This window comes from Zootoca vivipara, chromosome 16 (genome assembly GCF_965207765.1).
Source record: "Zootoca vivipara chromosome 16, rZooViv2.hap1.1, whole genome shotgun sequence".
NCBI classification, from domain to species: Eukaryota; Metazoa; Chordata; class Lepidosauria; order Squamata; family Lacertidae; genus Zootoca; species Zootoca vivipara.
The window spans coordinates 16,656,362-16,668,845 of NC_142599.1; the positions used below are offsets into that span (position 1 = coordinate 16,656,362).

General features: G+C 46.2%; 1 protein-coding gene across 1 annotated transcript; it reads right to left on the reverse strand.

Moving 5' to 3' along the window:
- Positions 1-1,985: 1,985 nt before the first annotated feature.
- Positions 1,986-11,377, reverse strand: LOC118076515 (hydroxysteroid 11-beta-dehydrogenase 1-like protein A). Its single transcript, XM_035099332.3, has 6 exons — positions 11,097-11,377; positions 9,084-9,214; positions 7,960-8,071; positions 6,739-6,927; positions 4,874-5,017; positions 1,986-2,349 (listed from the first exon to the last, which is right to left on the reverse strand). Exons 1-6 carry the CDS (start codon positions 11,176-11,178, stop codon positions 2,135-2,137), a joined length of 873 nt encoding a protein of 290 aa, XP_034955223.1. The 5' UTR covers positions 11,179-11,377; the 3' UTR covers positions 1,986-2,134.
- Between the last annotated feature and the right edge of the window lie 1,107 nt (positions 11,378-12,484).

A 12,484-nucleotide genomic window follows, 5' to 3' on the forward strand; every position in this document is an offset into this window, starting at 1 on the left:
AGAAAAATACAATAAAATATCCAATTCTTATTTTGTTAACATTATAATTCTGACTTCCTCGACTCTCTTCTTCCTGGTTTTCCTAACTTCTTTAATTAATTATGGCGGGTTTTCTTTTCTAATTCAAAATCTTAAATCTTATAATATTAACTTAATCCTCCTCCTTCTTCATGCTGCCCCCCCCACAAGTCCCCTCCTGCCACAAGAGTAACCTGCGGGGCACAGCACTTCAAAGGATCCATTTTTTGTGTCTGGGTTTCCCTCCGCCCCCTCCCCTCCCCTCAGAGCACCCCCTGCCACTAGGTGCCTCCGAACAAGGAGGGGAAGACAGGCAGCTCTCTACCGAAACACCTATCTAAACACAGAAATATTCATACTTATCTAAAATTTATTTCCTCAACCATTCTTCTACCTCCCTCCAGAAAACTCTTAACCTTAAACTTAAAAACACTCTCCTTCTCCTCTCCCACTGCCTTTTCCCCCAATTGGATCAGCATTTCCTTTAACAAGCCAAGATTTCAGAAACCGTTGTTTAGCAACCAAAAAAGCCTTTTAACTAAAATTGTCACCCCACACCAGTTCTTTCCCACTTCCAACTCCAGGCCCTTGTCCCCCCCTCCCCCTGCCTGTCCCATCCCTCAATAACACCACTCCACATTTCAGTCTCTCCAGGCTCCTCATTTTCGTTAATGTTCATTTCACTTTGGTTCTCATTGTCGGCCTCTTATTCCTTTTCCAGTCCTTGTTTTACCTCGTCCAGGAGAAATTTTTTATGGTCCAAGTCATTTTCCTCAAATTGTTGCTCCTCACACCCAGTCTCAAAATCAAAATTATCCTCTGTGTCCTGATCTTGAACCTCAATCTCCAAGGATGATGAATTAAAATGTAGCCGTTCCTTGTATATATCCTCCCATATTTGTAGATAGTTCAGCACAGCCTCCTGGAAAGCTCGAGAGTACTTTGTTTTCATACTTCTCTTAACCACAGGCAGGCAGAAGATAGGGGACAAAGGGTGCTGGAAAATTCCTTCCTACAGCACGGCCGCCTCCATCTTGGCTGATCTTCTCCTTTGTCTTTAAGTCCATCACAAATCCACTCAAGTCATAATTCCAATAGCTTACTTCTGTCTCATCTTCACATAAATTTTGCCATCCACGGTCAATATAATGAATTTTCTTGATCTTTTGACAGCTTGACAGCTTTTGACAGCTGTCAAAACACTTTCCCCTTATTAATGCTGAGCCTCAAAAAAGTCTTTCTCTCGGATCCACAGTCCAGAAAACTTTTCCCCCTTCGGCTTGGGAATATTTAATGCGCCTCCTGATTAGCCATTAGGAAGAGATCGACTTCCGTTTTTTAAAATCTCTCCCTATTTTCCAGATTAAATTTTTTAAAGTCCAAATGGAAATTTCACTTACTTTCTAAAAATCTTTTATTTTCTTGGAAGAATCCGCCGCTTGCCGGGTAAGGACTCGGAGCTTCGCTTCTAGGAGGTAAGATGTAACCCAAAATGGCTCCCGCAATTCCACTCCGCTGGCTCTCGATCGCTCTACTGAGCTCTCAGGCAGCAGAGGATTCGCAAAACGGAGCAGCCGCTGGGTGCGTAAGTCACCGGGACGCTCTACCCGGTGTTTCTACGGGGAGTCCGCTCGCTCTGCGGACTCCCCCCCCTCCGCGAGGCCAGGGACTTCGGAGCGCGAAGTCCCTGCGTCCTTCTTCGACGGCGCGACGAACCGGAAGCCAATCTGCTACTTCTTTAGAACAATGAGGACTAGGATCTTACTTCATTTTTGGGGAGGGGCATAGCTCAGTGGTAGAGCTTTGCGCACCAAAGTTCCCAAGTCCAATCCCTGGAATCTCCAGATAAGTTTGGGATTGTCTCTTCCCTGAAACCATATGTCGTTTGGTTAAGCAAAAGAAATTGGAAGACCATAAAAATGCATGCATATATTAGGGGAAATGTGTATGTTAGTTAGAACTGCACACACACACAAATGTGTTTATTAGGAGAGATTTGCACTTAAAACGCTGGCGAGTTTTCAAGAGAGAAAGAGAGAGAATGCATCGGGAAGCAGCCCCCGATGTTTTGCAGCACTGAAACTCGTAGCTTTTCCGTTCATCCCACAAATAATTCTCAGAGGATTTTCTCCAGAAAGTAGCCGTTGCCAATGATCTGGTCCAAGACTCCTGGCAGCCAATCTCTGAAGAGCAGCACAGGTTTCGTGCCCCAGTAAGGATAGAAAACTTCTCTCACCCTCATGACGCCGCCCCTCACGACTGCCTGGGCGCAGAGCTCTTTTGAACTTGCCTTCATAGAGATCTTGCCTTCTACCGACCTCACAGCTGTGTCTGCGGGGAAAAAGCACGGAAGGCAAGTCAGTGTGGAAATTACACCAGGCACCCTAGGACAGTGATGGACAACCTTTTGAGCTTGGTGTGTCAAAATTCGCCAAAAAAACGAGCATAACTCGGGTGGTGTGTCACTTCAAGAAAAAAGCCATAATTTCACGATATTTATAGTTTAAATAACAAAAATGTATAATTGTAATATATAACTGTATTTAATAAACCAAAAACTAATTATTTAACCTAAACTAACCAAAAACCCCTTATTTATCACAAAGTGCCCAGAGTTGTTGAGCTTCTTGGGAGGAGCTGCTGACCAAAGTTTTGGAGATTTTTTTGGGGGTGCAAAAGTTGCTTTGCTTCTTTTGGGGGGGTGCCCCAAAGCTGCTGCACTTTTTGGGAGGGAAGGAGAACAGAAATAAATGACGAATAATACCTTCGCTGGAACTACGTAACACGCAGCACCGACATAGTCTGCCAAAGCGCCAAAAAAACCAGCACAGAACGGGTTAAAAAACGAATGCTGTTACACCCAATCATAGTCTGCCAAAGCACCAGAAAAAACCAGTCTCTGGCTACCAACAACAACAACAAAAAAGGGATCCAGGTTTTAACAGCGGAGACAAGCTCTAGCGGAGACAAGCTGTAGGAGGAGCGGGAGAACAAATGGAGGGGGAAAAACAACAACAGCGCGAATGGGCCAACGGGGTGCCTGCCAGCAGTGAGGGCTCTCTGCCTGTCATGCCTGACGTGCGTGTTCGCCACCACTGCCCTAGGACATTGGAAGTTGCTGCTGGTCTGTCTACCTTGCTGCTGCCCACAGGGGCTGACGGTGGCTCTCCAGAGTTTCAGGCTCAGGAGTCTCTCCCAGCCCTTCCACAAGACGCTTCTGGGGATTGAGCCTGGGACCTGTTTCCTTAAAAATATATTAAGATTCTAGTCCTTAGGGTTCCCCTCCAAAAGAGCGGATCAGAATCTTGATTTACTTTTAGTGATTTACTTTTGCAATTCGGTGGCAGAGCGTCTCCCTTGCATGCAGAACGTCTCAAGTGCAACTCCCCAGCAGCATCTCCAGGTAGGGCTGGGAATGTTCCCTGCCTGTATATCACAATGTTTAAAGGTAAAGGGACCCCTGACCATTAGGTCCAGTCGCGGACGACTCTGGGGTTGTGACGCTCATCTCGCTTTACTGGCCAAGAGAGCCGACGTACAGCTTCCTGGTCATGTGGCCAGCATAACTAAGCCGCTTCTGGCGAACCAGAGCAATGCACAGAAACGCCGTTTACCTTCCCACCGGAGCGGTACCTATTTATCTACTTGCACTTTGACGTGCTTTCGAACTGCTAGGTTGCCAGGAGCTGGGACCGAGCAACGGGAGCTCACCCCGTCACAGGGATTCGAACTGCCGACCTTCTGATTGGCTAGCCTAAGATGTTCTCTGGTTTAGACCACAGTGCCACCTGTGTCCCATCACAATGTTTAGATGGTGTTATAAGAAAAAAAAACCTGCTCCTTTTCCCTTCTGGGGTATCCAAGAGCCCGTATACAGTAGAATCCTTAAGTGGGTTCCCTATCAGTAGGAGAAAAGAAGAGTTTGAAGAAGAGTTTGGATTTGATATACCACTTTATCACTACCCGAAGGAGTCTCAAAGCGGCTAACATTCTCCTTTCCCTTCCTCCCCCACAACAAACACTCTGTGAGGTGGGTGGGGCTGAGAGATTTCAGAGAAGTGTGACTAGCCCAAGGTCACCCAGCAGCTGCATGTGGAGGAGTGGGGAAGTGAACCCGGTTCCCCAGATTACGAGTCTACCGCTCTTAACCACTACACCACACTGGCTCTCCAGAGGCCAACCAGAGAATATCGAGAAGCAAAGTAGCTAGTAAGCCTGATCTTTATTCCAGTTGAAAAGTACTTGTTGCAGCAGGGTCCCTACTCCCCACACACAGGAGGGAGGAGAGAACCCTGAACAATGGTGCCCAAGCCCTTTATATATAGATTTCTGAAATTGCCCACAATGTAGCACAAGACCACCCCCCGGAAACATCATACCGTACATACATCACAGAAGAAGGTGGTCTACAGCAGAAATCCTGTTTGCCAGGATACCCGAGATAAGTCACTGGTTACATTGCCTGGGCAGCCTGGCCATTCTTTTGTGATGCTTTAGTTTCCTGAATCCCAGGTCACAGGCTAACCCTATTCGTACACAAATACGTCCTCAAGACAGGATTTGCAAGCAAAAAGACAATGGGAGACAATGCGAAGGCTTCCCCCATTTTCCTCCCTTACTGCGGAGGAATATTTAAGGCCACTGGGAGTGTCAGAATGGCTTCAGGATTGCTCTCCTGTACCATTTCAGACACATGGTTTATATACTTATGTGTGTGTTTGCTTTGTATATTTATGAACATTTATTTTATATTTTTTTGAGACCTTCGAATTCTTCACTGGTGATATATCACGACGTAGAAAACCGGATTATCACCCAGCCCTACTAAGCGGCTGCCCTACCTGGGGCTGCTTACCTGTGTCAATGTACCCCAACACGGCAACCGTGATAGGCATGTTGATTTCCCGAAGGCGCAGCTCTGTCCGCAAGGAGCTGTAGAATCCTTCCAGCGCAGCTTTGCTGGCGGCATATGGAACGGAGAAAGGGGCTGGAATGCGGCCTGAGAGAAAACAGGAACATATTCCTACTTGGAAGGCTGCAGAATCTACAGGTGAAACTCAGAAAATTAGAATATTGTCGAAAGGTGCATTTATTTCAGTAATGCAACTTATTATTTTTTACCTTGCCCATCAGGGAGGGATCTGGCATAATTCTCCCCCCCCCCAAAAAACCACACCTTTCACACCTAAAATAATGATTAAACACAAAAAGTGGCGCCCAAATTAGACATCACCAGCAGAAGGTCTGAAGACTCCAGCAGCATCCAATAGAAAGACAGATCGCACGCTGCTGCCTCCAAAGCCGTGCCACCAGATGACATCACAAACTTCCACAGCAACCAACTGGAAACAGGCCTTTTGCAGCAACAAGGCCCAACATTGCCCAGCAGACTGAATAGGCTGCAGCAGACTAGGCTGCTTTCCAGACTAGGCCAAGTGGAGGTAGGGGCCTGCCTGGGGGGGGAATGGGGCCCCCGAATAGGGGGCAGGGGTAGGTAATGGGTCAGAACAGGGTGGGGGGAGACACAGGGATGAAACCTGCCCTCTCCATAGTATCTCGCCTCGGCTTTGCAGACCAGGCCACTTTCCATACTAGGCCAAGTGGAGGTAGGGGCCTGCCTCGGTTGGGGATGGGGGGGGGGCGAATAGGTCATAGGTTGGGACAGGGTGGGCCCAATCACAGGGATGAACCGGGGGATGGGGGAGGAGGGACAGAACAGATTGGGGGGAGACACAGGGATGTGTCTATGTAAACATAACACACGAAAAACAGGGACTCTGAAGGTGAGGGGAGTCTAAGGCTCCATTTAACAAACTGAGCCACTGCAACGCGTGGCAGGGCCAACTAATAATAATAATAATAATAATAATAATAATAATAATAATAAATTACTGTTTATACCCCACACATCTGGCTGGGTTTCCCCAGCCATTCTGGACAGCACCCAACAGAATATTAAAAACACAATAAAGCATCAAACATTAAAAATTTCCCTAAACAGGGCTGCCTTCAGATATCTTCCGAAAGTCAGATAGTTGTTTATTTCCTTGACATTGATGTAATCAAAGTGTTGGTACTGACCTTGAAAGCCCGAAATGGCTTCGGCCCAGTATACCTGAAGGAGCATCTCCACCCCCATCCATAGCTGCCAAGTCTCCCGTTTTCCCTGGGAAACCCCCGTTTTTAAAACCGTTTCCCGCTGTCATCCTGAATGGTGAAATATCCCGTAATTCCCCCGGATTTCTTCCGGGGGGAAATCTTCCGATTTCTTCCGCATGTCCGGACATGCGTAGAAACGACTTCTGGTGCCGGCGCTGCTGATCCTGTATTTTTCTAACTGGGACTTGGCAGCTATGCTCCCATCGTTCAACCCAGACACTGAGGTCCAGCACCGAGGGCCTCCTGGCGGTTCCCTCATTGTGAGAAGTGAGGATACAGGGAACCAGGCAGAGGGACTTCTCGGTAGTGGCACCTGCCCTCCCATCAGATGTCAAGGAAATAAACACCTACCTGACTTTTAGAAGACATAGGGAAGCTTTTAATGTTTGATGTTTTATCGTGTTTTTAATATTCTGTTGGGAGTTGCCCAGAGTGGCTGGGGAAACCCAGCCAGATGGGCGGGGTATAAAAAATAAATTATTATTATATCATGATCAGAAGCTAATAAATTTGGACCTCCCGAGATCTTAGGCCAGGAGGCCGCCAGTCGCCTGCCCATACCAGCCATGGAGGATACCACAATGATGTTGCCACGGGACTCTTGCAACATGCTCAGGGCCGACACGGTGACCTGGATGTAGCTGAAGAAGTTGACTGTCATGGAGCTGATCACAGATTCCATGTCTCCTTGGTACGGGCCAAAACTGATTTTTCCACCGACATGATTCAGAACCAGCAGATCAAGCCCCCCTGCAAGGGAAAAGAGCACAGAGACACTGAGTGGAGGTGAGAGAGCCGTACTTGGAGATGGACGGAGCTCAGCCTCTTCTCATGTTTTCAGGCTGTCCTTGAAAATCAGCCTGTGCAGAGCTCAGTCCTTTCATAATTTAGCTGTGGTTCCTTCGTTCCAGGGGTTGAGCTAGATGACCCTTGGGGTACCTCCCAACCTTACAATTCTCTGATACCAGCCTTTGCTAGCTTGCCGCCCTCCCAATGTTTAGGACACCAACTCCCGGCCGCCCCTAGCAGCATGCAGCCATGTTGGCTGGTAGGAACGCAGGAGAAATTTGGTTAGGTTAAGACATCTAGGTTAAGACAGCGGTTTCCAAACTTTTTTCTCCCTACCAAATAAAAAGCATTATTCAGAACTCTGATTTCCGTGCACCCCAGTAAGGAAGATAGTAACACAATGGCATTCAAAATGGTATCTATGAATTGCCCATGTATTCAAAACTCACTTCAAACTATTTAGGTTAACCATGTCAACAAAACGGATGAATGTAATCCAGTGGCACCAGCTTTCACAGAATCACAGAACGAGAGAGCTGGAAGATACACCCAATCAATGAGAAATTGGAAACAAGACATAATCTATTAATCTCAAATGACTGGGGCTGATGGGAGTTGCTGTCCAAATTATCTGGAAGGCCAATCAGGTTGGGAAATGCTGGTCAACCCCCTTCCTTCCCTCCCTCCCTCCCTCCCTCCCTCCCTCCCTCCCTCCCTCCCTCCCTCCCTCCCTCCCTCCCTCCCTCCCATATACCACCCTTCATCAAAAAATCTCTGGGCAGATCTTTGCCAAGATGCAGGCAGACAAGGCCAATAGCTGAGGTGTCCCAGGGCAGAAGCTGGCAAATGCTTTTGGAGCTATTCCCCTCAAGAGGAAAGGGTTTAGGAGGCCTTTTCCTGTGCCTAAGGCAGCTTGCGTTGCAGCCTTTTGGGAACTGGAAGAACAATTGCCATCCCTCCAAGACTGGCTAAAGACTGGCCTTCCATCTTTACCCAAGACGTTCCTGGTTTCTTCCACAACATTCCGGGCAGAAGCCAAGTCACTCATATCTGAAGCGACGTACGAAGCAGAGGCGGCTCCCAGTTTAAGACACTTCTGGACTACCTGGAGGAAACAAATAAATGGAAAACGAGCCCCAAAATGGAAAAAACGAGCGAGGTCCCAACTAAAGAAGAATGGCAACTTAAACTGATGGAATATGCGCAGCTTGCAGACTTAACTTATAGAATAAGAGAACAAGAAGAGTATACGTTTAAAGAAGATTGGGAAATGTTTATTGATTACATGGGTGAAAATTGTGTACACTTGAAAACGTTGGCAGCTTTAAGTTAAATTCAACAGTGTAAATAAGTTTTGATGGATGTAAAAATGGAATACTGAATGGCTTAGTTTGTGTGAGATATGCAGGGATTTATGTTATGCAAACTGAACCATGGAAAGAGGGAGGGAAGTCATTGATATTTTAAGGTTGTTTAAATGAATATTCTAAAATGTAAAATAGAAAAAAAACAATAAAAATATACCAAAAAGAGAAAACAAATAAAAATAAAGAGGGAACTTGAAAATGGCTTCTAAGCAGTTTTCAAGTATAAAATCCATTGTAAAATACTACAACGCACAATAAAACAATCCTATCCGAGCAGTAAAAAACAGCCACAAAATTTATTATACAGCGAGCCAGTTTAAAAGCACCATAATTTTTAAAAGTCAAAATAAAAACAGTTGGATCAGGAAGTTCAAGCTCAGGGGAATGTTAATCGAAAAGCCAGCAGAATAGCAGTAGTGGTGGGGAGTCATAAAATCACAGAATTATAGAGTTGGAAGAGACCCCAAGCCCCTGCAATGCATCAGGAAAAAAGCCTCCATGTTCCCACAAGCCAATGTTAATCATCAGGGCATGGCTAAACTAATCCGGTTTCCATTATAGAACAACGGATTCTCATGGGAGGGGAGCTTGATCAGAAGGAGGGCCAGATGAAGAAGGAAGAGATGAGGGGGGTGTTTTTGAGAGGGGAGGGGAGGCTAAGGGTTGTAGCCAAACTAAGACTATGAAATCAAGGAACCTGTGATGCCCATGATCATTAACTACGTTGGGGTCAAGGGATTAACAGTTTACCTTCTGGAGGCGTGTCTCGTTCCTCGCTGTCAGCATCAAATGGGCCCCCATCCGTGCGAACTCGTAGGCCATTTGTTCTCCTATCCCTGAGCTTGACCCCGTCACCAGGATCCGTTTCCCTCGCACCATTTCTGGAGACAGAGAAGGAGATGGTCAACATCAGCCGCCCGCGATCCAGATGTTTTGTACTGAAGTTCATAAGAACAGAAAGGTAAGGACAGAAGGAGAGTCAGGCCAAAGGGGCCCCCATGTAGTCACAGAATCATAGAGTTGGAAAAGACCCTTAGGGTCATCTAGTCCAGGCATCCCCAAACTCGGCTCTCCAGATGTTTTGGGACTACAACTCCCATCATCCCTAGCTAACAGGACCAGTGGTCAGGGATGGTGGGAATTGTAGTCCCAAAACAGCTGGAGGGCAAAGATTGGGGATGCTTGTGTTAGGTTTTTCCTTTAAGACTGATGTGGTCAATGGTGCTACACAGAGATGTGTGTTTGTAACCTTGTTCTGAATGTTAACACACCCTTGAGCTTTTGCTAATTTGAATAATTGAAGGTAGAGTTTGCTTACTGTAATGTGATTGGGTAATTGACTATTTTGAATTCTGTATTTAAGCTTCCCAAATGGTTCATGGGTGTGGTGGTGATGTATTGTGAAATGAGAGGAATGGAGTAGAGGTGTGTGTTGTATATAATTGTAAATAAAAGCAAGCAAATATACTGAAGACGACTTTGTTATTTCGTCGACCCTGCCGCTGTTGCCACTCGGTTGGTGCGTATTGCCCAACAGCTTGATCTAGTCCAACCCCCTACAGTGCAAAGGGTATGCAGCTGTCCCCATACAGGGATCTAACCTGCAGCCTTGGTGTTATCAGCGCCACGCTCTAGCCAACTGAGCTATCCGGACTATCCTTTTCTCGCAGTGGCAGACTAAATGCCCCAAAGGGAAGCCCGCAAGCAGGATCTGAGCGCAGCAGCACTCCCCCCTCCTGTGGCTTCCAGTAACAGGGATTTAGAAGCATTACTGCCTCCTCCCTAGTAATTGATTTTATTTCACAAGATTGATATCCGGCTGGAATGTAACAGAACGTTGACACCTTCACAAAACAACAAAGTTGATGAAAACAATTCTTTTAAACATTCAAAAATTAAATCAGAATAAATGATCACTACCCCAGAGTCTCAGGGGTGGTGGCAGCCCAAGGGAGGGTCTTTTCTGTGGTGGCCTCTAAGCTACAGAACTCCCACTTCACAAGAGATGCACTTTCATTATACAGCTTTCAGCAAAGACTAAAGACACTCTTTCCCCTGGCACCTGTGTTTTTAGGATCCACCTTTTTTTCACAGGGATTGTAAATTGTTTTAAACTGTTTTTTAAAGTTGTGTTTCGTTGTAACCCTCTCCGGAACATTAGGGTGAAGGGAGAGTTAATACTAATACTGTACTAATACTAATACTATTTTAAATTAAAAACACTAAAACATAGGCCAGGTTCTGCATATCTGGCTAGGTGGTCTAAACAAAAAAAGTTTTTAGCAAGTGCCAACAACAACAGACCCTCCAAGCTTCCCTATTATCCAGGGACAGTCCCATATTTACAGAAGCTCTCCCAGTTTCTGATCTGATCCCCAAATGTCCCTCTGTTCCTTAGGACTTCCCTATTTTCTTTGGAGAAATGTTGGAGGGTGTGATCCGACGCCCGAGCCATCTGAAGGTAGCCCTGTATAGGGAAGTTTTTCAATGTTGTATTATGTTTTCATATATGTTGGAAGCCGGGTGGGTGGGGTATAAATAGTAACTTCTTTGTTGTTGTTATCGTTATGATTATGGAACAGGACGTCCCTATTTTCATCGGATAAATGTTGGAGGGTATGCAACAAGAGCAGAGCCGAAGGTGCTTGTTTGGTGTCGCTAGCATGCCATGTGCAAACATCCCTGAGAACGGCAGAACCATTTATGTGCAAGAGACGATCAAGGCCACGTTTCAGAAGAGGCAACCCTTCTCCCTTGGCTTACCTTCAGAGAAGCTTTCCCAGGTATAGGCATAGAAAGTGAGGACAGCGACAAGGACAGGTGCGACGATCTTGAGCACCGCCATGGTTGTCTCTGCAGCCAATCATTAACCCCGACTAGCTGGACTTGTTTGGCGAGGTTCAGAAATCCACCCTCTGCCCTGTGGCCGCCTGAAGCCTTTCCCCGCTTCAAATTGTGCAATTTCTCCTAGCCTTGAGCAACACGGCTCTCCTCCTCGGCTCCAGCGCCTTTTGCAACCAGCTGCAAAGTCTTAACTTGTGAAAGAAACACCCTTCGTCTCCTCAAGCGATCAGTGCCTTAAAAAACCCTGTGTGGTTGGAATCTGTCAGATCACGGCATGCATCACACGCCCCTCTCCGCAGCCTCAGGTGTGGGTTAACCATGGCACAAAGTGTGAAGTGAGGAAAGGCTTTTGAAAGATTCCATCAACAGTGTCTCTGAAATATTTTACACATCACTTGGGAAGACAGGCGAACTAATATCAGTGTACTGGAAGAAGCAAAGATCACTAGTGTTGAAGCAATGATTCTTCAACATCAACTTCGTTGAACTGGTCATGTTGTGCAGATGCCTGATGATCGTCTTCCAAAGCAACTACTCTATTCCGAACTTAAAAATGGAAAGCGTAATGCTGGTGGTCAACAAAAGAGGTTTAAAGACTGTCTCAAGGCAAATCTTTAAAAATGTAATATAAACACTGACAACTGGGAAACACTGGCCTGTGAGCACTCCAGTTGGAGAACAGCCTTTACCAAAGGTGTCATGGAAACTTGATCTCAGGACGCAAGGGAGAAATGTGCTAAGAGGAAGGCAGGCTTGGCAAATCCACACTGTGATCAACTCCGGCCTGGAAACCAATGTCCCCACTGTGGAAGGACATGTGGCTCCAGAATTGGCCTCCACAGTCACTTACGGACCCATTGTTAAAATTGTGTTTATGGAAGACAATCTTACTTGGCTACAAGTGATCGCCAAAGAAGAAGGGTGTCAGCAGCAAAGCTCACAAATGCCATGGAGGTGAGTCTGTTGGTGCTAATGCGCTATTGGCCCAATACTCTCAACTCATTGGGGACTTTTAATTATTTACTAGCTGTACCTGGCCACGCGTTGCTGTGGCTCAGTCTGTTAAATGGAAAAGAAAGAAAAGAGAAAGCGCACGTTTCTAATATGTTTAATTTCACAATGGTTGTGGGTATACAATATTTTTGTTGTTCCATTGTCTGTGGAGATTGTCTGGTTTGCCGACTCTAGAACACGCAACATAGAATTGTCCATGTGAGAAGTAATCAGTGTCTGGATGTAAACCGTACAATTCCAAAGATTGGCCCTGAGCTTTGTTGATAGATAAGACACACACACACCAGGCTTCC

Excerpts from the sequence above, each read along its gene's own strand:
- LOC118076515 (XM_035099332.3), bottom strand. The coding sequence starts at position 11,178 with ATGGCGGTGCTCAAGATCGTCGCACCTGTCCTTGTCGCTGTCCTCACT. Across the intron at positions 9,215-11,096 it reads CTGGGAAAGCTTCTCTGAAG|AAATGGTGCGAGGGAAACGG; the intron begins GTAAGCCAAGGG and ends CTCTGTCTCCAG. Across the intron at positions 5,018-6,738 it reads TGTGGTATCCTCCATGGCTG|GCCGCATTCCAGCCCCTTTC; the intron begins GTATGGGCAGGC and ends GTTTTCTCTCAG.